The sequence below is a fragment of the Cyrtonyx montezumae genome, unplaced genomic scaffold (assembly GCF_038088225.1).
Source record: "Cyrtonyx montezumae isolate F1298 unplaced genomic scaffold, pur_monq_1.0 scaffold_0, whole genome shotgun sequence".
Taxonomy (NCBI): domain Eukaryota; kingdom Metazoa; phylum Chordata; class Aves; order Galliformes; family Odontophoridae; genus Cyrtonyx; species Cyrtonyx montezumae.
Genome location: NW_027071824.1, coordinates 50,877,485 through 50,901,979, shown reverse-complemented (window position 1 = coordinate 50,901,979; position 24,495 = coordinate 50,877,485). Strand labels below are relative to the sequence as shown.

General features: G+C 40.4%; 1 protein-coding gene across 6 annotated transcripts in view; it reads right to left on the bottom strand.

Moving 5' to 3' along the window:
• FYN (FYN proto-oncogene, Src family tyrosine kinase) overlaps nt 1–24,495 on the bottom strand; it is a 128,453-nt gene that overhangs the window by 18,967 nt on the left and 84,991 nt on the right. For 3 of the 6 annotated variants that reach the window (XM_065734917.1, XM_065734933.1, XM_065734924.1), the window contains 7 exons: nt 19,100–19,357; nt 18,366–18,462; nt 14,879–14,977; nt 13,514–13,617; nt 9,195–9,344; nt 5,943–6,107; nt 1,211–1,390 (listed from right to left, as the gene is read on the bottom strand). In XM_065734917.1, the coding sequence (XP_065590989.1) occupies nt 1,211–1,390; nt 5,943–6,107; nt 9,195–9,344; nt 13,514–13,617; nt 14,879–14,977; nt 18,366–18,462; nt 19,100–19,346 (1,042 nt within the window). In that variant the 5' untranslated portion in view covers nt 19,347–19,357. Of the gene's footprint in view, nt 1–1,210; nt 1,391–5,337; nt 5,494–5,942; nt 6,108–9,194; nt 9,345–13,513; nt 13,618–14,878; nt 14,978–18,365; nt 18,463–19,099; nt 19,358–22,633; nt 22,713–23,651; nt 24,004–24,131; nt 24,244–24,495 lie in introns of those variants that run through there. The other 3 variants (XM_065734949.1, XM_065734941.1, XM_065734954.1) reach the window with 3 other exon arrangements.

Below are 24,495 nucleotides of genomic sequence, written 5' to 3'. Positions count from 1 at the left end.
AGTCTCAGCTCGCTAAGAAGTGTCAGCCTGGTTCCAAGCCACATGAGCTATGGAAAAAGTCAGATCCCAGCTCAACCTGCTCCAAAAGGAAGGTCAGCCTGGAGCCTGCTAAGTCTAAATGTGCTAGCATTAACAGGCTAATTTTCCTTAGAAAAGTAGTAATCGCACTATTTGTAGCCATCCTTCTCTAAGTAACAAACAACCAGCTGTGACATGAGCCACGGATTTTAGAAGGACACTATGAAAAGCTAGAGAAGACCAAGAAGAGATTAAATGGAAGTGATTTTAGCAGAAGCTGTATGCAAATAACTTCCACATGAGAAGGAAAGCAAGGAGCCTCCCTGTAGCTTCTAAAAATTTGCAGCTTCGCAATCTTTTCCTTAAACAGAGGAGTGTGGCAGTCTCCTTTAAGCAAGGTCAGTGAATTGATTTAATAAATAAGGGGAAAAGACAGATTAGGCCTTTTTCCCCTGATAAACCCTCAGCCTCAAGCTCAGAACCAAACATATAAAATGGCACCATAAGAACTAGTAAACTAAGCCAAAATAAACCATGTATTTCAGAAGACTTTTGAGAAGTTGTTTTTTTAAAAGAAAAAAGCACATGCTTGTCATTGAGACATATGATTAAAATGTGAGTTAGTCAGTGCTTGGATGCCCCTGAGGAGGGAGGTAGGCAGGCACCTGCCAGGAAAATAAAAATCAACTCCAAATAGACTGAAAAAATGTACTTAAAATTTCAATGTATCCTCCAATGTACAATGAAACTTCCCTGTGAGAACTTACGTTTCCTATTTGGTTTCTTTGCTTCTCCAAAACAAGCAGATTTTTTGCTGTGCTCTCAGCACCAATGCTGGAGATCTGATGCAGCTAGAAGTTTTCTTTTACTCATTTTACTACATTGTTACCAGTTAGGTAGCTTAAAGAAAGAGGGAGGAGGTGAAAGGGAAGGGGAAGGAGAAGCGGAAGAACAGGAAAGTGAAAAGAATCTACCACGAATTGTCTTAATGTACTTCTTGCTTGTGTATCTAGGTAATCTTAGGTTTTCAGTCCTGTATGGTTGAATGACAGTTCTCCTGAAGCCAGAAGTGAATTTAGTTTCCCGTTCACCCTCTCCTTCCTCACGCACTGTTCATGCATCACACTGCACCTCCCTCTGAGCTTCATCCAAAAAAACATACTGCCATCAACGGCAGCAGCTTTAGCTTCACCTTTGCTCATGTACTCTGTGACAATATAGATGGGTTCTTCAGACACCACAGCATAAAGCTGGACCAGTTTGTCATGTTTTAGCTTCTTCATGATTTGGGCTTCCTCCAAGAACGATTCTGGAGACATAGTGCCAGGCTTCAGAGTCTTGATAGCCACTTTAGTATTTCCATTCCACGTACCTAAAAGCACAGATACATAGTAAGATTAAACAGCTTCTATTCATTTTTCTGACTGATACCTAATGTAATGGAGGAGTAAACTGGCAAGGACACAATACTACTTTTGCAAGTGTGGTTTTATATTTTGCCTTTCCATTTGCTTTCCTCCCATGACTCCCTCATATTTTAGTCTTTTTCTATTTAACAAAAATAAAAATAATACTCCCATTGGCACTGGGGCATGATCTCTCTTGCCTTACTCAGACAATGCTTCCAGTGGTGTCCACTGAAACCTCCTCTGAGTAAGAAACTTGGGATTGCTGAAATCTATCTTCATGCATTTCCATTCTAACAAGTAATGACTCCAGACAACAACATGGCTCCACTCACAGATTTGGATAACAGAACTGGCTAAAGCCAGAACTTTCCATTTGCAAGACATTTTAACTTTTTTTTTCCTTCTGAATTACAGGAAAAAATATATAAGAAAAAGTCCCAAGCAACAAATTATGACTCGATTTCATTTCAGAAACACAGGCCTGTTTCCAAACCAGAATGAGTCTTTGTTCTTTCCTCCTCACCCCTGGAATCCCAGCAGCTGCTGACTGAAAAAGCAGAGGGTCCTACTCCCCTCACCCCAACTCCCAGCCTCTCTGCAGCATCTCAGAGCAGGCAGCAGGGCTGCAGACATGCCAGAGCTGCTCCTGAGGGGCTGTGCTCCTCGAGGCTTGCACTGGCCCTGGGACAGAGAAAGTCAAAGTGATGTACAGGCCAGAAGTGATGCGGTGCAGGGCCATGGGGTGGGGGCATGGAAGGGTAAGCACCTGGCTCTAGACCCCAAAAGCCTGCATAAGTCCCTCAATAGAACTGGCATCCCTTTGGGGAGCAGGAGGGAAAGCAAATAAAAAGCAGAAATATCACTTCCCTAGTGCCTTCTGCTTGTCTCTGGGCCAGGCTTCCCAGAAGCTTGCTTCAGAGACAGGGCTGACATGGATCTGACCTACCAGGAGCCTGCAGAGAGGGCCGCAGCCACCAGCCCTGGAGGTACAGGATCCCCAGCTTGCTCTGTCAGCTGGCAGAAGTCGAGGTGGAAGCATCTCAGCTATGTGTTTTCATGCAGACTTTTGGAGCTGACAGACATGCACAGAACTATGCTTCTTCAGAAAAAAAAAATCTTGGCTCTCTTTGCTGATAAATTCACTAACACAATCCTATAGTAACAGGAGCCAAATGGAATAGAAGCAATGGTAAATGCTTCTTCAAAAAGGTAAATGCTGATTTTAAAATATCTTTTAAAGTATTTCTTTTTCAATGAAGCTACAAGAAGTCCAGACTCTTCCCATCAGTCCTCTACACAGCACTACGACAGTGCGTCTTTTAGTCTGGATCCTAAAGAGGCCATATAGAATGTGATCTGTTGATGTAGAGCTGCTGTTTCACAAGGCAGGAGAACACTCTCCTGTTGTGACTATGTGACTTCATATATTAATAGCACTAGGTGAAATTTACTCCTCTGCACATAAGCATGAAAATAGCAGATGTACATAGTACACTGAATATTTGGGCTAAAATACAGCTAGTATATATTTGTTAAAAGCATATCAGCTATCAGTTACTGTGGCTCAGCCTCTGTGCAGAAACAGACTAATGCAAAATACCTTGATTGTGAGCTTTTGCAACCTGCCAGGGCATAAATAGCTGGTTGCTTTCTGTGCAAACAGTCAGCTCCCAGCTGCTGTCTCACCTAGTCAAGGCAAGGGAGGAGAGGTGGAGGAGCTGCTCTGAATGTTGCTTTTAATTTTCTTGACCACTCATGCAGCAAGACACTGTGTTGCTTGAGGAGGGTTGAGATGCATATTAGCCAAAAGTATGCAGTGCATGTTCGTTTCTTTACTTCTGTCAGCTCACTGCCAAGTGCTGTGACCACTACTAATGCTGGAGTAAAGTCCTGAGCACTGAAGGCAGGCTCCCAAGCTCCTGATTTCGCCTGTTCCTTCAAAGCACAGCTGAAGCAAGGCTGTGCTTCAGTAGCACTAATGTGCAAGCTAGGAAGGATGTAGCTTCACCTTCTAATTTCAAGCAGAGCCAGCAAAATCTTGTCCTGTAGGGAGCACTGAGACACAGACTTGCAGAGCAGTCTCTGTCACTTGCAGAAGTGCCACCAGTTATACAAACTGTGTTGGAATCTGGGCTGATGGAAACCAGGGTTTTTGTTACTGACATTTATACACTAGGATTTTTCCATGGTGTGTTCACAAGATTAACTGTGTATTTGTTTGTGTTGTCTTAATAAAAAAAAAAACAAACAAACAAGGTTCATTCTATTATCACAAAATGCTTTCAGTAGTTCCATTTGAAATATTTTTCCAAACATATTCAGTTGTTAAAAAAATTAATTAAATAAAGATGGTTAACTTATTATCTCATCCAGATTTCAGTTTGAATTGTTACATTTTCTTGTTGTGCTTGATATTTTTATATCTCATAGAAAACTAGCTAACTTTCATTAGCAGAGACCTTCCTCTGAACTCGTCTTGCTGGTAAGTTAGCTACTACTTAATGCATTTTTTATCCATTTTTACTGTGTTAATATGTTCCAGTTCAGTAATACTTCATGGCTGTTAACATATTTTTACTATATATTAAGAAAAATAATGTCACAACTGTAATAACATTTTCTACATTTCTGACAGATATTTGGTATTGGTACTTGGCACTTTATTTCTCATAGCTGATTTTTTTCTAAATTGCATTTGCTACTTTAGTTTATTTTAACAGTTTAAGATCTATGGCACATGAAAGCTGACCACTAAGTATTAACATCGACTTGAAAATCTTATAGGTATTAAAGATGGAAAACAAGAAAGTGAAACTGGAGTTATATAGGGATGTAAATATAAAACATGGTTTTGTGTTTCTTTCTTTTTATTTTTTAATTTCTTTTTGCAATAGGTCAACTGCATTCTATAAATTTCAGAGACTTGCTGCCATGCTCCTTGCTGTAGTCTTGAAACAGAAAACAGCTGCAAGAGCCCAGGAGAGCCCACCGGCTATTTTGGTTTGACATTCTTTGTGTCACTGCAACAAAAAGAATGACCAAACTCCTCCACCATTGTGACTGTGAAGTAAAGCAACATATGGCGATTCTTTATTTGAATCAGATACTTTAAAGATGCTACATAGAATGCAATTTGGCACCAAAATTGAGCCCACCTCTCATTAAATGGACACTATATTGTGTTTCAATGCTACGACTATAATGAGATTTATATATATTTTTAATTACTATTGTTTAGTAGTCATTAAAAGAATGAGGCCCATGGAGAGGGGAGTATTAAGTAAAGCTGGCAAATGGGCAGAAAACAATGTCAGTGGATTTGGAAAATGTCAGTATTTCTGGACTTCAAAGTGTGGGTTCAGCTGGGCTGGGCAAGTCTTGACACTATTGTCCCTGGTCTCTATATCAAGTTACAGGCTTCTGCCATGCAGACACAGATTTCAAAACAGTTAATGAAGTGGATGCATGGGAAAGCTAGCTTGAAAGTATTAGCTTCCTGATACTTTGTTTTAAAACTGGGAGAGGGGATGGAAGCATTTGCAGGGTTTGACCTCATCAGTGCTGGAACATATGAGGAAAGAAAAATGTCAACGTATCAGATTAATTTCTTGATAGCCATTCTGCTTTACAAGTTTAGCATCACTTCTGTTTTAAAACCTGATGATTGTACAGCCACTCAAATAAAATCAGTGCAAGTAATGAAGTTTAAAGCCCTAAACTTTCATATCAGTGTGCGTAAATGAAAGGAATTTCCACAATGATTACTGTATTTAGGACTGTTTGAGGCGATATAAACCAACATTTCATACTACTCTGATCTTTTAGCTTTAAAATCTCTACTTGAAATGTTTATTTCAGCCAAGAGGGCCCTAAAACATCCATCCAAAGCAAAATATATTCTCTGCCTTACCACGCCACACTTCAGCGAAACAGCCCTGACCAAGCTTCTGTTCCAGAAATAATGAATCACGTGCAACTTCCCATGCATCTTTAGCCAATCCAACAGTTTGTGGGGTATTATTCGTAGCAATCACAGTTAAGTTAAAACACAAACCATCAGCTTTCTCTATAGGAGAGGAAATTAATAAAAAAAACACACTTATAATCCAAAATTATGCATGCATTGAGAAAGATGGAAGGTGACTTCTCTTTCAGCGCTGCATTAATGTTCATTTGCAAACACTGATTTTTGGACAATGAAGGCAAAGACTTTTTTGTTTGCTTGCAGAAAAAGGCTCATTGGTATAATTAGTAGATTGCTATGTGAACCTTGATTTATTAATAAGATGCTGGTAATTTGTCAAATTGAAGCCTTCCAAAGAAACACGAAATTTCAGTTTTCTTTTGCCATCCATTACAGTGAGAACTCAGGATTAAAGAATTTCAAAGCTAAAGACACTATTCCAAAGGTATTCCTTCTAACAATTTCAGCTTTGCACAACGTCCTACACTTCACCTTCCATCTTGCAATCCCCACACGAAGAGCTATTTTAGAATAATTATTTTGCTCCATACCCATCCATACTTCCCCAAACTGCCCATTTCCCAGTCTCTTGATCAACTGTAGGGATTCTCGTGGAATTTCCCAGACATCTTTGGTTTTGACAGACAGATCAGTAAGCCTTGGCATTCCTTTATGACAGGGGACTACTAAGCGGCAGCAAAGACCTGCAGCTCTCTCTGATGGAGCCAGAAGTGAAGCCAACAGCAAAGAAGAGGAAAGAAAAAAAAGTGTGACATGAAACAAAAACAGTAAGCATAAAAACAATGCTACTCACAACAGCTGTTAGTTGCATACCACAAAGCATCCTGGAAGATTAGAAATTGAACACTGAAACATATTCATTTGAGACAGAACAGGAAATATTTTAGTTTCTGCTTCCACAGCCTGCCTTTGAAGGTGACCGTCAATGGTTTCTCTTGAGGACTCAGGATTTCCCTTCTCCCACAATGCTGCATTAAGATAGCTTCATAAGTAACTAGCATAGTATAGTACAGTATAATTTGTTACAAAATCAGTACTTTACAAACTTGCTCCTGAATTGAGTAAAAGAAACATAGAAAAGATTCTTTTTTTTTTTTTCCTTGAGAATTGCATCAACGAAAATTTGGCAGATTTTTTGCAGTGTTTTTTAATGTATCTTCTGAAATGGTATTGTCTATATTCTGTTCTGTGAGAAGATATTTTTCTAGGTATCCTGGGGCAGATTCATTATGTTTATTGCAAAGCTTCACAGAGAGCTGAACTGTGACAAAAGCAAAAAAAAAATGTTTTAGCCAGATTAAAAAAAATTATATATACATAAATAATTGTATATGTATGTATATACATATATAAGGCCATATTGTTGCATAGTGTATTATGTTGCACAAAACAGACAATGGTAGAACGCTTGCAGAGGAGCGTGTATCATAAATGGGTGCAGTAGAGCAGGACAATAGGGGTTACTGCTACTATATTTCAGACACAAATACAATCTTTATTCTCCTGTACAGTATTTCTTTCTGAGCAGGTGAAAAGCTTGTTTCAGCATCACAGAGTGGGCAAGCACCAAAACACTAAGCTCTACATTTTCAGCATGGGCACTGTGGGATGGTGGGTGAGTCCCCACAGACACCCTGACATGGATCTTGCCGTGTTTTCTGTATGCGGATGGCAAATCAGGGAAGATGAACTGATCGATTGGTATGCCTTATTCCAAGACAATTACAATAGAATATAAGGGCAGAGACAACTCAAAAATGTAGACAGTATCTGGAAAGCTTTCTCATGAGTTTGGATAGATACAGAAAGGAATTGGAGGTTTTCAAGACCTCCTTTTTCTTAACTGGGAAAAAAAACATCCAAAAAATTTAGCATGCTGGCCCTTCTGCAAGCCTGGACTGCATGCACATGAACAATACTTATTTTTGAAAGGCTTGCAGTTAAGGAATGTTCCAAGTAGAAGCATGCTTGTAAGAGTACTTCAGCCTGATGTCAGGGCACCCTGACTGTCTCAGTGTTTCTGGCCTGGAAATCTGATCTTTGAAAGCCCAGACACTGAAGGTAATTATACTATCCAGATAAGAAGGGACTGGGATAAGTCTGGATAACAAGGGTACTTGGCAACATGATGGGAATGCAGTGTGGAGATAGCCGGGCTGTTGCACGTGCAAAGTTAGTTACACTTGGTACTTCCAAGTCCTGACATAGAACAGCTTGCAAAAGGCCAGGCTGCATACTGTCTACCTGGACAGTCCGACTTCCAGCTGCATAGATGTGATGATAGGATAAAGGCTGAAGGGGGAGGGTGAAGAGCATACCCGTCCTTCTGACTTACAGCCTCAGCTGTGGTCCTTCAGGAATCATGCTTATCTTTACAGAGCCAGTTGAGCATTGCTGAACTCTCCCTTGAAGTAAACCTAGGCACTCACAAACCTACCTCCCTGAGCACGGAGTACTGAGCAGGAAGTTAGAGGCAGAGTTCATGTTTCAAGTGAGCTCCGGCTGGGCATGGGTTACATGGGGGCTGCAAGTGAAACCTCTGAGATGTGGATCTATATTATGCCCTCCTGAGCTACCCTGCCCAGATAGCACTGATCCTGTCTCTGTGCTGACTGCTTCCAGATTTCTGCAGTCTATGCATCTGTGCATGGGAAATATATGATCCAAATAATCTGACCAAAGACAGCTAAAAGATGACACATACTAGAGTTTGTATGAGGTGGCTGAAAAATTTCGGTTTTAATAGGAATTTCTTATATTATTATTAAGCTTAGTTTAATGTAGAGTCACCAGAAACAACTAGAAATTCTCCCAGGCAGCATACACCCATCAGAAATTGGGTGGAGAAGACAGCCAGATGTCTAGTATGAATAGCATAAGAATACAGCAGACAGAATACAAAGAATACAGAAAAAAAAACAACCCACAAAGAAGTTGATTTCCCAAATAAAATTTATGAGAAGCTTTTGAGCAGCGAGCATTTGGGGTCACTTCTTAATATTATGAAAAGCTAAAGTAAGGAAATATAAAAATAATAATTTTAAATAAAAACTTCTGCTTCAAAAATGACCAAGCTGAGAAATATGACAATCTTCTATGTAAGAATCAATGGGCTTATAAAGAAGTTTGGGGATTTTTAAGTAGTAGCTATTGTATACCAATCCCCAGTGACAGCAGGATGCACATTTGGATTGAATAGTTATAAGACATTTTAGTCAAAGGAATTGGAAAAAAAAACTAAAAAAGAGACTGGTGGCATAAAGAGACTGTATTTATTTTTCAAAGTAGACCAATTAAAAATTAAATGGCAACACTCTGCGCATTGAACACAAATTCAAAGGGAAAATTTCAGATAGGTAATACACACAAACCTTTCAGTCATTACTTTATATGACTGAATTCCACAATGCAATTTCCCATTTACTTTATTAGGAGTACTGTGCTGCAAAAGGGCACATTATAGCACTTGCCTATGCACAGGGAATTCATGCTTTGAGGTGTGCAAGTCAAATACAGTAATTCTGTTTGCTTAGAAAAATGAGGGCAGGCAAAACCTTTACCTCAGCAGAGTGATAGCTTTTAAAAATTCAGCCACTGCAGGCTTTGAACAGCACTCAGAACCATTTATAACTGTAATGGGAAAGGAATAATGGAAGATGCATTACAACAAGCAGAACACACAGCTGAAATTACTCTTTAGGGCATCTCAAACATCCCTCAACCCAGCAGCAAACACTTGTTTTAAAGTACTTAAGAGTGCTACGTGTTACATGGAAAGTTACCTGAATAATGCTGAACCAGCTGCTGAAGAGTTTCAAATTGTGCCCGAGTTGTGATATAATATCCACCATTGTCAAGTTTACGGATCTTATAATGTTTGACATGATCTCCTTTCATATCATCCCAGTCACGAATAGACAGGGAATAGGCACCTGTTGCAAGGAAAGGAGAAAAAAATTTAAGCAGCTTTTAGACACAGATTTAGGATTGCTGATCATCCTTTATAAAGGGAAGCAGGAATTGCATCAAAAATGCCTCTTGTACTCTGAAAAAGAACAAGTGAATCTAACACAATAAAGGAGGCATAATAGAAATTCTAGTCTTCACATCATGTCCCCTTCGTGCTCTTCTTGAAATAAGTCAGGACTCCCATGCAAATGAAAACTCATATTTTAACATTTAGGGCTTTGGGTTGTTATGTTGACTTTTCCCATTTTAAGTGCCAGGTTATGCTGCAAATACTGTCCTTTAGGTAAATGCCAGTAGGTGGTAAATGTCAGGATTTTCATAGGAAGCACTGACGACAATGACTTTATGTACAGGAAGCGTTGTTACCCAGATGGATCTCAAACATTAAACAACCAAACTAGCATACTTTGCACATCACAGACTTAGGGATGTTGTACTGAGCTAACACTAGATGCCAAAAGATCTTCAAGAACTGCCCATTTCACTTCCCAAATCCATGCTGGAGCTTTAGAGCTTACTGGTAGGATTCAGATGCTCAAAGACAGGGGTTAAGTGCTATGTGAAGTGCCCCAGAACATCATGCTTGGTAGCAGTTTTCCCACATTTGCCCATTCATGCAGACACTGCAGACATTTCAAATGGTTCCACGGGCTCAGAGTCTGATAAAGGAACCTCAGTTTAGGGGCTGGATTTGCTTTTAAGTGTAGCAGTAGCTGTTTGCAGGTGTGCCATGGGCTCAATTTAGATGCTCCCAACAAAGGCTCTGGTGCTATTCAAGCAGCTGAATCCCAACCCAGTTTCCATGACTGCTCTGGCTCTGTAGATACTGAGGCAGTTTTCAACAGTAGGTGACTGCAGCTGTGGGCTACTGAACTGAACCCCAGCTCCCACTGTAAGGGGAGCTGGGCCAGCAGCATGGGTATCTGCACATTCCACTGTTCTAACGTGAAACACAGTCCTATTCTAGGTAACATGTTGGTTCTCAACAGTTCCAAAGGTAAAGCCACATTTTACAGCATAATACAGTTTTCTGATCAAAACCAATGCCATTTCAAATGCAGTGAAGAAGTAATGTCTTTACTCAGCGCTCAGATGGAGATTGTGTTCACTCAATGCTAAGTCAGGGATTAGAATAAAAATACAGAGGTAGATGGTGGCTGCAGAGGTCTCAGGAAGGTCTTTCTGAAGCTTGGGCTGCTTGCACTGGTAACCATTTCAGCTAAGGGCAGGGAAGGAAAGTCACCAGCAGACAAATTGGGATAGCCTGAAAGGTGGAATGAATTCCTACAGGTCTGATGGCTCTGACTGTTGTTTATCCAAATCACAGTACTTCTCAATACATGTGACAGATTCACATCCACTAGAATCATCTCCAGCTAAATAAAACAGTTTTAAGAAGTTCCCATAATTACATTGTTGAGATTCCTGATAAAAACATATCTTTCTTGGTTGACTCCTCGGGAGGAAGTTTTATGGGATTCTAAATTATTCTCACCGTGTTAAACTGCAACAAGTCACTGGTAAATGGCTCACTGGTGAGTGCAGCTGCAGTGGGGGAAAAAAACTTCTCCACTCTGACTCCAAGGATGTCTCAAATTCTCTGCTGTTTATCCTCTAAACACGAGATAAAAAGCCAGCACTTACAGAAATGATTCTGTTCTATGTGAACGGGAGACACCCCGAGAGAAGTGACAGGGATCTAATTTCTAAGTGTAGAAAAATACTGTCTGTTTAGGTTGTTTTTCTGAGGAGATTCTCCCACTGAGTATGTACGTTACTCCAAGCTAGGAGTTCAAAGCTTTTTGGGGATTTGCAAGCTAATTTTGTGCATGCTTTGTACCAGTACTGCTACTTACACACTGTCAGCCTACTGTCAAAATCTTCCAGGCAGTGTTCTCCACCTCTGCATTTCTAAGTTTTCATCTACAAATACACCAGCAGCTGTATTTTCTTAGTCACACTCTGTCTATCTGATCACTATTTTAGATTCTTTAGGCAAAAGTAAACAATCCTTGGCTCCAGGTCTGCAACTAGATCTGCGTGGGTGGCCCTTTGTGGACCTCCGCTGACCTCAGATCAAATTGCATGACTGCCGATTTAGTTCAGATTTGGACAAAAACAAGAACCAAGGTGGATTTTATTATTCACTTATTTAGACCGTTATTACCCACTGATAGATTGGAGTACAAAAGATATACATAATAAAAACATGGCTAGAAATACATTACAATATATCATACTAATGAATTAAAAAAAAAAAATGAACCTAAAGCCAGACAGCATTGGAGGGTGGAGATTGAAACCAGGTGAAGGATTATACAGACAAGAGCTGATGAAGTATCTGGGTAGTGAGGCACTTTGAGAGACAGAAAGCCAACTCTGATTTATTTTGGAAGTAAGGAGAGAAGGCGATTGTGATCAAGGGAGGTTAAATTTATGATGAAGTCAACCATGGTAATACTTTTAACATGATTCTGATTAATTTTATTTTGTTATTATTTAAAGCAGAAGGGACAGTTCTAGGTCACCAAACAGCTCCTGCCTGAAGCCCACGATGACTAGCTGGGGCATGGCACTTTGAGAAGACTTACTGGAGAATGAACCATGCAGTCCTCCCAGCTGACTTTTTTCTCTCCTGTGAACAACAAGCTCTCTTTTAAGAACATACACACCACAGAGATGAGAAGGGAAACGGACATGACAGTAAACATGCATGTTCTGTTTCTTCCAATGGCTGAAGATGTAGAAAGCCTTAAGCCTTAATGCAAAGAAATTCAGGTATAAGCTGAAAGTCTGCTATAAGCCCAGCCATGATGGATGGATTACTCCATTTCCTCAGTGCTTTTGTGTGTCACAAAAAGCTCTAGGAAAACTCCTGACTTAGCTACGTAAGCAGTTCTACAAAACATATCCCTTATCACTGTGTAAAAAAGGTCAAAAGAGACTAAACTGATAACACGGTTTAGAGAAGCAATGTTGTGTCTGCCGTTAGGATCCATGCGTGCCTGTATTAGAGAAATCTTTTTAACTCGGCACAGAGTGGAATGAAGCCCTGCTCCTCACACATGCAACAACAACTGCTGCTGAAAACAGACAGGTGGAGGCTACTTGAAGAAAAAGAGCAAGTTAGATCATGTCTTGGACCTGGTGCTTCACTGCTGGATAAGGAATGGTGAAACTGTGGTGTGGCAGGATGGGAAATCAGCCCTCTGAAACAACAGCCTGTCAGTGCCAGTTTTGTATCATTAACAGTCCTCAGCATTAGGTACAGTGAAGGAGGAGTTCAGTGACTGCAGGAGGCAAAATGCTAAAACTGTCATCACCCTTAGGTAGCACTCACCAAGTAAAGAGGAACACTTCCAGTATTTTTAGAGAGGAGGAGGAGAACACATCCTTCCACCTGAATTCACCAGAATGTATACAGTCCAATACTTTCTGAATGCATTAATTAGAATTATTTTCAGACTTTCCCACTGTTAATCTATGAATTTAAAACTGCTACATCTTTCTTTCTTTCTTCTTCCCCCCACAAGAGGTTCACCATTTTAGAGGGGGAAAGATAAAAACAACAAACAAACCTTCTCAAAATAATAACCATCTCGTTCCTCCCTCACACAGTGTACCTGACATCCTGCACCCAAGAAGATCCAGATGTTCTGCTTGTTTTGAAGGAAACAGTAATTTTCCTCAGATTACGCTACAGAATCCCATCATCTGTTCCCACTCTGTCTGTTCCCTGGCTCTGTCTAGACCTGAATCTGGACACCAGCAGCCCTTCTTCCTGCAGCCCCACAGCACTGTTCTGAGGGACCTGTGTCCAACCAACTTCACCACAGAGGAGGTCAGGAAGACAGCACAGTGTTCACACTGTGGCAGCAGAACACCTGCCTAAGCAAGACTTGAACTGCAGATGCCATTGGCGTGAGTTGCTCTTGGGTTGTTCTCTGCTTCAAACACTCACTCCATAACTTGGGAATTTTCCAGACACCTAATTCCCTGGCACACATACTTGCAACATGACACTTTTTCTCTACCTTTATAGCACTGAATACAGTATTTTACAAACTCAGCATGATTTTTTTCCCCTCATATGCCCTCACATTTGCAGTCACTAAAGCTTTGACCAACCTACCTTTGGTAGTTTCACTTTCCCGGATCAGGAAGGTACCTCTTGGGTTTCCAAATGACAACAGCTGCCTCTCAGCATCTTTTCGGCCGAGTTTGCCAAAGTACCACCTTAGGGAAAGATCAGAAATAATAAGAAAAATGCTATATAGGATTACTAAGTAGTGTCACAGAGCTCAGGCATGGTAGATTATTTTGTGGAAACCATAGTTACTCAAGAGCATACAATCACTACTGTCATTGTATTGGGGCAGCAAAGAGACAGATCTGTGGAGTAGATGCTGCATTTGTTGTACAGTAGACTGTGCATTAAGCCTATAATGAGCACATGCTGAGAATGCTTGTTCGGTGTCTTATGACAAAGGCCAGATTTGGATAAGCAGTAAGACATGGTGTGGGGAGGGAATGGGCAAGGAAAGATCAGAAAAATGCACTGCTGCTGAAGAGCACTATTTTTATAGGTATCTCTATAGACTATATATTTTACTTACAAAGTGACAGTTTAGCATTCAGTATTTTTTTTGTGCAGTGCAGCCATAAAACCTCATCAGAAGGACCAGATGTAACCGTTTTACTGTTGTTCTATAAGAATTGCACAGTTTCTACACCTTTTTCCTTCCTTCTGCAATTAATTGGTAATTTTTCTGGGTTTTTTTTTCCGTCTTTTTTTCATTGGTTGGTTTGAGTTTCACAAACAACTAAAAGCTATTCCAGATGACAGTTGGTATCCTTATAATTCAGTTATCACGAAAACATCAGTGAACTACAGGAAAAGTAACCTAAGGTACAGACTGCAGTAGTGCAACAGTAGAGCCTGTGGCCTTCTGCAGAACTGCTTCAGGTGATGTAAAGATGCCCACAAGCCATGCTTTGTGCCACTGCCATATGCAGACACATGAAATACTCCAATGTAACTCTGACACTGTAAATAATATGGATACACACATCACTCTATTTTTTGCATAGATATGTTTCATATGCCGACTTCATGCTTAGTAGGCTTTCAACCTCTTAGAAGGTATCTGTTGTCAAAATGTTATTTAAGAGACAGTCTGCACACTAATTGACTCCAAACATTCTTTGCAAATTGTTTCAGGAAAAGTGAGGGTATATTTTGCTGTAAATTAGTTGACACTTGAATAAAGGAAACAGACCAGCATTCCTTAAGGTTTTCTTCCTTTGTTTTGACATTGAAAAAACACTGAGCTTGTGCTTCTTTTGTTACTAATTACCTAATTATTTATCAGTGCAGTCAAGAACTGAAATAAAAATAATGTAAGCCATTTGAAAAATCACTGCAATCCATCAAAACAAACTCAAATCCCCTTCTAAAACAGCACTAACGGGTCTTTATGGTGAAAAGAAAACATACTCCTCTGCTTGGATGGAATCGACTGGAGCCACATAATTACTGGGAATGTAACCAGTTTCGCCTGTTGTCAGGGACCGAGCCTCCCACCAGTCTCCTTCCCTGCAGAATGAAAGGTGAAGGAAATGTGAGAGAGAGACACAGCTGAACAGACAGTGATCTGACTTCTAACAGAACTGGCAGGTGGCAGAACTCTTAGCAGCTCCTCTCTGTATCACGGCATACTTTGGAGAGAGCTGCTTGCATCTCAACCACAATAATCTACATATAATCTACATATTTCTTTGCACCTATTATTATTTCAGCAGTAATTAGTAACGTAGCCTTCTGAATGGAGCATAATGGCAGGTTTCGTTATGGTTGAATTTGGACTAGAATATTGAGAACTGTCTCCATAGCAATTATTCTAATACAGACTCCTGAGAGAGCTTATAGGAAAACTGCCAAATGTAACCCTGTCACATCCACTGCTGATTCTAACATGACATTCAAACTTCCACAAGTATAATCTGTCTCAAGACCCAAGACATCAAAAAGCTGTCTATCAAGTTTTAGACTGCCCTTAGAGATAACATTTCATCCTTTAGCTTCACTCTCTTGGTCACCTTGGGGAGATATTTTAATTAGCAAAGGACTTAGCTGCATTTTTGAATAGCTAAAACCCCACATCCTTCTACAACATTTCAGAATTAAGGAGTCCATGCAGGACCATCTTATGGCACTACTCTGTGGGGCTCAGCATCAGTTTTTGTCATACACTTGTGTGTACAGTCAGACATAGAACTGTCCTTCAGTCATTGCACACTGTTGTAGAACTCACAGCTTTAACAAATGTTTATTGCTTAGCATTTTACAGGATGCAATGACTTGAGATTTAGCAATTTGTATTTAGTTCTCAGCACCAGATCCGCTAATGTGTAACTCCTACTGCTAGAAGCAAACATTCTCTTTTCTATTTCTGGACTGCTTAGAAACTCATTCTCAGTTCCCTTCTCTGTCACGAATTGAAGCATGAACAAAACTTATCAAATGTGGACAGAAAATTCAGCCTCTTCAGTAAGCAAGCAGTTACAGAAATCACACTGACTGGGCTATTGTAAGTAGGCAGGAAAGGCTGTGTGAAGGTGAGCTCTTGCTTTAAATTTTCAACTCCACTTTCTCTAACAGCTTGAAAGAATATGGAAAACAACTAGAAACCAGTTGTGATGAATCAAAAAAAAATAATGTTTCCAATTATACAGCTCAAAAAGTGAATAACAACTAGCTTTTCTAGATGCTGGCAGCTGTCACTATTTTAATACACATTATGTGCATTAGCATTTCAGGCAAATGACCCTGTTTATGTTCCTAACTTTTCCAGCTGAAGTGCTAATACTACTTCCATATGCTGCTGTAGTTGATTTCTGAGAGATCATGCCATAGGATGGTTGACAAACAGTCCAGCTCCTTCCCAGCCATTAGAAACAGCCAGCTGAATTGTACCATTATCACTAGCTCCCATTTCCTCTCCTTACTGCACAGACAATCCACTAGATGGAGGTATCTCCTTGTATCTAGGGAGTGAAAAAGAAGGGCCCTACATCAGAACAATATCAAAAACACCCCTCTCTGCTTCGGCAGGGAAGCCTAGAATATCTCAAAGCACTGCCAGAAAGGAGGAAGAACATTGACTTTTTTTCACAGCTCCTAATTTTAGACACCCACCTGACAAGTCCAGGTGAGGAGGAGGCTATGCTACTCAATGGAGCTAGTCAGGGCAGGGCATGCAGGAGTGGCAGTGGGGATGGTAATAGTGGGGTGTTTCTGGGCTCTGAAGTCAGCCTAACCACTCCAGAAACAGACCATTCCTAATGCCAAACTGCAGAGATGCCCTCTGTACACTTCTGTTCAGGTCTTGCTGACCTGAACTTTTCACCCAAAGCACAAATCAGATTTAATTTGTTCAGAGTTATGAAAAAAACAATCCTCTCAAAAATTCCAGAAAAACTGGTTTAGTGCACTTTTGTGCTTCCTGGTTGCAAGCAGCAGCGGCAGACTCTAAAAAATGGTCTGCTTTCATGTTGTTTCTGATACGAGTGGAGAGATGAAGCATTCTCACAGAAAAGCTGTCCTCTGGAGATTCCCAGCCCTGCTGTCAGTACTCCAGGGGTGTGGTTAGGTCCAGTGGTTATAAGCAGAGTAGGATGAGCTGGGAGCTGAACTTCTAAATCCCTACAGGAAAGTCAGTGGATGCCTTATTTTTTCTTCTCTTAAATCACCTTCCTCCAGGCAGTAACTACTTGCATCAAAATGCCTAGCGCGTGCTGCATCCACCTGCAATCTCTGTCCCACTGACTCCAAGTGTCACTGCATTGCAAGTCTCTGTCAGCACCCCCTAGTTTTATCAAGTAAAGAATTTATAATCTACTTTTTTTTCAAGTTATGGCCCAGTTCTCGTGACACTGGGAAAGCGGCAGGCAACATGAAAAAAGGGATAATAGGTTAAAAAAGGTTTTTTTTCCAAGTGGTAATTTAAAAGTAGAGAGGTTTTTAAACTGCTGCTCTCTCTACAAGTTGTAACTGAAGTTTCTGTGCTTTCATCTACATCAAAGCTCTTCAGCTATGTGGCTTCATGAAATATTCCACAGAATTACCTGATTTAAAATTATTATTATTTTTTTAACTTTAATTCACGTTGGAGTTGTTCTATTAAAATTAACAGGAACTGCACCAGGGATGAGTTTGCCTCACTGTCACACAGTATGAGAAATAAAGATGAGAAAAATATCAAAAAACCTCTAAAAGCTACATATTTGGTTGTTAACCCATTTCTACCTGTACATGGTAGCAATACTTAGCCTTCAAATTTAAGTTCTCAGCCAAAAATGACAAGATGTTCTGATATAGGTCAATAGCACAGTGATTTTCAGATGTTATTTATAAAATGCTTTGGGATTTTTTTTCCTCTGGACAGTTAATAAAATTAATTTTAAGTTGGTGATTTCCAGGATGAAAGTGTGGCTTTCATGTGAAATGCAACTGTACAGCAATGTATTTTCACTTCACTTACTAGCAAGCTCAGATTTATATCACCTACATTAAAAGAAGAACTGTGATTTTTAAACCTATGTTGACATGCAAGTCTGTGCAATTTCTCTTTTGTGAATTGGTTTCTAGCTTGTTCCTGCTGCAGAGAGACTTGCATCAGCTTGCAGAAAGTGCTAATACAAGTCTCACAGAATTTCTGTTACTTCTGATAAAGCTCAGAACTGGTATTCTCAGTTCTGAATGTGTAACAAATGCTTATTTTGAAGTAAAGCTGCATGTGGTTGAGTATTTGTTTCTCTAAAATGAAGCACTTAAAAAGGAAAGACAAGTAAATAAGCAGAATAAAATCCATACACATCTTGAATATCCAGCATTATATTTTACAAATAATGTAAGACAAATATAATCATCAACATTTAAATTTCAAAATATTGAAAAGCATATTTCCCAGCCTAAAACTTACGAGCTGTTAAGAATTTGAAATTTTTCTCCTTTGTGAAAACTTAAGTCATCTTCTGTTCTTGCTTCATAGTCATAAAGCGCCACAAAAAGAGTTACACCTAAAGAGGAAGATAGGCAAGTTACATTCCATCACCAAAAAGCAGAAGGGAAAGGAGCCTCAGGAGGCCAGGTGGTTGAGCCAAATGTAAGCCATTCCAATTGTTGAGCAGCAAAATAAACTGAAGCCTCCTGCTATCACCTCCTGCTCATCCTTTTGTTTTCATACAGCCAGTGGGCACACCACCTCCTTCAGTTTGCGGAGTTCACAGTCCTCTTGATTCAGTGGCCACACACAATGTAAGCATTCCAAATAGGCAAGGGGGCTTTGAAGAGAGTGTAGACATATCTCTTGAGGTCCCTTCCAACCCCTATGATTCTAGGATTCTATGACTCTATGATATCTACATCAATAATTTCCAATTAACCACTAGAGATGGATTAGACCACACTTTCCATTCCCTGATAGAGGGATGAATTAGTCAGTTGGACATGTATACATAATTTCTCATCCCCTAAGTGAACTGCTATCTTCAAGCTTGCAAGGTAGTGATGGAGACCCACCTCCACTCCAACTTTAATCTTTGCACTAATTAATGAGGTAACATTTTCCAAAAGTGTGCCAAGACAGCTGTGACTCTGGCATGATAATGTGACTGATACTTAACAAGTGCACCAGAACAAGACTTTGAAACTCACCTGTTCCTCCTCTTGTACGCAGCGTCCCTGTATGAGAGGAGGAGTTGACTCCACCGAACACAGTCAGTCCTTGGCCTCCTGTGGCATGGAAGTTGTTGTAGTTTGGAATTGAAGTCACGCCGAAGCTCGGATAATGCTGTGGCGTGGGATCTGTGCCATAGCGGTAGCCTGAGCTTTGCGTTAAACTCCCATCCCTCTCATCAGTCAGTTTTGTTGCCTCTTTGTCCTTACATTGCACACAGCCCATTATCTAAAATCCTATAGGAGGAAGAAAAAGAGGTATTAACACACTTGTGAGCACAGGTCTTATTCAAACCTACTTATGATGAGGATCAAATTAAGTTCACTGCTCAAAAACCAATTTTCGAAAACACACAAACCCAACATCCTGCTTGAAAATAAACAGCAACATATTGGGAAATCTCACAACATATTCTTCCTCAGCAGGGACAAAGAAGGAGGCCCTACCTGTTCCTACTGCAGCCCCAGATCTATGACCGACCCAGAAAGCTGTGTGCATGGAGGCAGTAGGAGAAAAAAACCTCTCTTGCTTGCCCTTTGCACCAGAGGAGAACAAGCAGAAGTAAAAACAAAGCCACAGCCAAAAAGTGCAGCTAGGGCTGTTCAGGTCTGCCTCCAGATCAAGGCACTTAACTCACTGTTCATTTCTGACATTGCCAACCACGCAATAGCTTGATTTGTGTAAAGGCAATGTGGCATTTTTTCACTGCTGGAGCTTTATGTGCCAGATAGAAAAGCAGATACAATGATCTGATAGTTATCACAGCACAGGAAAGTAGGAGTGAACTCATCAGATAGCACATTTAAAACAAAAGTAACGCCTTTTTATGCAATACTAAATTGAAGGGTATGGCAACTTGATGCCAGATGCTCCGGTATTCAAAAATATAAATGAGCTAAGAAAGCTCAGAAAGTTGTGGAGGAATTAATGTGGTATATGAAGACAGCCTCGAAGCCCAGGTCTTCGACATGGGGAAAGTGAGAATGTATGCTTTGGAAAAATTTGCTTGATATTTTTTAATTCTCATAATCTCATATTCAGCATCCTCATGGGGCACTACCAGCGCCTGGGGTAATAATCTCTTGCAGTGTTATCCACAGACAAGTTAAGAGCCTACTCCTGTGTAGGTGGAGGGAAAAAGAGGATGAGCCACCACACTCAGACACAGCCCTCAGAGGTCAGCTCTGTTACCTGGTGTTATTTTTCCTCTGTGAGCTCTAATGTTGAATTCATGTACTGGCACTATCAAACTCCTTGCTACTGATGCTAACTGAATCTTGGCACAAAACCAAGGTTTCTGAAGTCAGAGATGATGGATCTAGGGAATCAGATACGCATCTGCATGGACCCTTAATCTGAACAGGTGCGGTGAATCCTACACACAGCTTGGCACAAACAGTTCTCTAGACATTAGCACTGCAAAGAAAAAGCAGTGATAACAGAAAAATCTTTAAAAAAAATCAAATTCCTAGGCATACTTTCTCCAGAATATGTAAGCAAGCAGGCAGAAAATGTACAGCACAGGAAAAAAAAAAAAAAACCCACAAAAATGTATAGCAAAGCACATTTTTCTCCCCTTATTTCTTTTCACATTTCAACCAATATCCGTCACTTAGAGTAAATAAAAAGCATATCCTTTTTCAAATATCCTCATTTTTCTGTAGCTGCCAGGCTGGGTATTTTGTATGCCTTACCCCAACATCAACACAGGAAATTAGTTTTGACAAACTCCTGGGATTCAGAAAAAGCATATTCATCTGCTGCTAACGCTTGAAAAATTATGCAGTAGCTTCCTGTTGCCTGTGACAGTTCACAGACACCTAGATACCCACTCCCTAAGTCTAACCTGACTAATTAAAAGCCCCTTCTGTTGAAGGGCATTTTCCACAGTTTGAAGATACTGTCAGTTATTCTGCAAGCCTCTTCAGAAAAAAAATCTTCATTTTAATATATTTCCCTGAGCTGTACCACTTGCAGTTAGCACACATCTACTACCTTTCAATCCTAGCTTAATTTGAAGGTGTCCTTTTCACCTTTCTCTATTTCTCTGAGACATACCAACCCCACAGCAGGGCGCCCTCACCAAATCTTTAGTGTTGGGGCTGGAGATGTGGGGTTCCGTGCTAAGGCTTGTGGTTGTCCATCCCTGGGACTGGCAGTGACCCCAGCGGATCCCTCAGAGACCACAATGAGTGAGGTGTCAAAACAGTTTTTCATAGTATCAAAGAATGGTTTGGGTTGGAAAGGACCTTAAAGATCCTCTAGTTCCAATCCCTCTGCTGTGGGCAGAGCTGCCACACACCAGGTCAATGCCCAATCCAACCTGGCCTCAAATGCCTCTAGGGATGGGCCATTCACAGCTTCTCTGGGCAGCCTCTGCCAGTGCCTTGCCATCCTTGGAGTGAATAATTTTTTCCTTATATCTAATCTAAATCTACTCCATGTTCTATCACTATGTGTGCCCTTGTAAAAAGTCCCTCTCCTGTTTTCCTGTAGGCAACAATGAGGTCTCTCTGGAGCCTTCTCCAGGCTGAACAAGCCCAGCTCCCTCAGCCTTTCCTCATAAGTGAGGCTGTTCCAGCCCTCTGAGTATCTTCGTAGCCCTCCTCTGGACTCACTCCAACAGCTTCTCATCTTTCTTGTGCTGTGGGCCCCAGGCCTGGATGCAGTACTGCTGGTAGTCTCATGAGCAGAGCAGAGGGGGACAAACACTTCTGTGACCTGCTAGCCATTCTTCTTTTGGTGCAGCCCAGGACACAGTTGGCCTTCTATACTACAAGTGCACATTGCCAGCTTATGTTGAGCTTTTCAACCAACACTCCCAACACCTTATTCTTGGAGCTGCCCTCAATCCATTCTCTGTCCAGACTGTATTTGTGCTTGGAATTGCCCCAGCCCAGGTGCAGGACGTTGCATTTGGCCTTGTTGAACTTCATGAGGTTTGCACAGACCCACAGGTCCAACTCTCGAGCATGTTCGTGACCCTTTGGACTGCATCCTTTCCCTCCCTCTAATCTATCAACTTTGCCACTCAGCAGTGTGTTGTCCACACTTTGTGCGAGCAGTAAAAAACTGCATGCACTGATCTCTGTGCTGCTTTTGCCCACCTACAAATGAAGCTTTCCTGGAATCTTTTGGATCCTTAGAGACACAAAATCACAAGGAAAGCAGTGGACCTGCAGGATGAGAACTTGTTGCAATGCAGTCAGCACAGGGGAAGCCCAGAGCAGTGTGTCAAGTTGGAGGGATGAGTCAGGGACTTGCTTCTTGGACCTGAGCACAAGAAGCAAGGCTCAGGCAGCTGAGCAAATGCTGCTGCACAAGGTGACACTGTGAGGGAAATCCCCTATCAAGAGACTCAGATGGAGAAGAGTGAGCTATTGAAGTACTCTGATTAAAAGGTGCAAGGGCTGGCACATACATTCATTCACTTCAAACTAGTGGAGTGTTAATGTAGCCTTTACTATTTAATGCAGAATCTCAGCAGCCTTTGTGTTGGACTGAAACCTTACCTCCCTGTGAAACTCTATCACCTCCTCCCTCTCCCCCTCCAGCTTTCTCTCTCCTCTTACTTGTTCCCATGTGTTTTCACTGAAAAAAAAAGTAGAAAAGAAAGCACAAGAATGAAAGAAGAAAAAAAGATGAAAAACAAAGTTTCAGAGCGTGCTGGGGAGGGTGGGGGCAAGAAGAGGTTTTCTTATAGCTGCTGCATTTGCAGACATGAAAATATACGTATGAGAGAATTATTTTTCAACTAGCACTATCACTCATTTGCAAACATTCAGCTGAGCAGGTAAGATTTCCCACAGAAATCTGTGAAGATTTCATATCCGAGTCACAAGAACTGTAACACCCTACATACTTCATTTACTTATTCTATTCAGTTAATGAAGAAAAAGTTAAAATAAAATCTTTCGAAGTATTAATTCTGAAAAAAGTGAATAAACCAGGAGATAGTACACATATGTACCAGTAGACTGAGATTATTAATTAAAGGTATCGGTTTTTTTTTTTTTTTTTTTTTAATAAGGAATAACATGAATAGAATAACAAGGAATTATCACTGCCTTCATTGTTTTCTTCTCCTTTTCTCTGCAATAGAAGCATAAAGGGAGGGAGAATTTGATGCAAAGTTGGTGACTGACAGAAAGGCTTTTTTCTTTCTCTTGCCCCTTTCCACTTTGTCAGTGTCCAGACAATCCAAGCATAAAGACTGCTTGAATGTAGTCTCTTGTAAAATGTAAGAGATGGTGTTAATGTGCATGCAACTTTTTGAGCCAACTCCTTTAAAGTTGTCTATTCCTGGCTGAAAGACTCCAGCCAGCTATGTTACATCATGGGGAGTTTGCTAAATGCGACAGAATACGTGTGTGTGTGTGTGCTTCAAGAGATTTCAGCTAACTCAGGGTTTTCATAGACAATAAATGTAACCTCCATTCAGCATCAGTCTTTATATGAATGAACGGAGTCCAAAAATTAATCTCCTTTAGTATAATAGAGAAGGCATTTCATATCCTAAAGTCTCCTTACCCCTCATGTCAGCACTTGGAGCACTGGAAGGCTGGAGTTATTCAGCCAGCACTGAGATCACCAAACAAAATCTGGAGCTGTTTTACACTGAATTCTCAGGAGACGAGCACATAATGTTGTTCATCCAACATGCTGTGCAACTTACGGTAAAGGAACAAGATTTTATTCCCTTTCCATTAGGAAAGGCAACATTTCTCAGATGTACGAGTCATGGAGTCATACAGTGCTATCATAATTTGCCACCGATTTTGTTAAAAGGTATGTAACCAGCCTAATTAAAATTAACTTTTCTTATGCAAACATATTGCATTTATTTGTTTTCAAGATGCATTTTTATGGGCAATACCAAACATGTGTTTTCATGAAAATATAAAACATTTACACGGTTTCTGAGACTTCCTTAGAGACAAATGAAAGTAATTGTTATAATATTTGTCTCTCTTCTTGCCCCTCTTATATTTCTTGGACTCTAACATTTACACTGCAAGTGGTCCAACATCAGCTTAACCGGAAGAGTAGTTTCCTTTCACATGGTGAAAACATTATTTGAAAAAGATTTAAAGGTAATTTTATTGTTATTAAGTTTTTATATACTCATTGCTCCTTAATTATGTTCAGAGCAGTTCTATTTGGTAATAAAGCCTGGGAAAACTCCAGGAGTATGAAGAAGCTCATTTCTCCTACTTTTACTTTAAAAGCAGAATGTACAGTATGTGAAAAAAAAGTACTAATAAGACATGCCCTACTCCAGCTTCTGCAGCTGGAAATCAAGAAGAGAGGGATGTGAGGATAACTAGAATAAATTCATTGCCTCACAGCATCAGAAGCTTTTGGTTTTGTATGT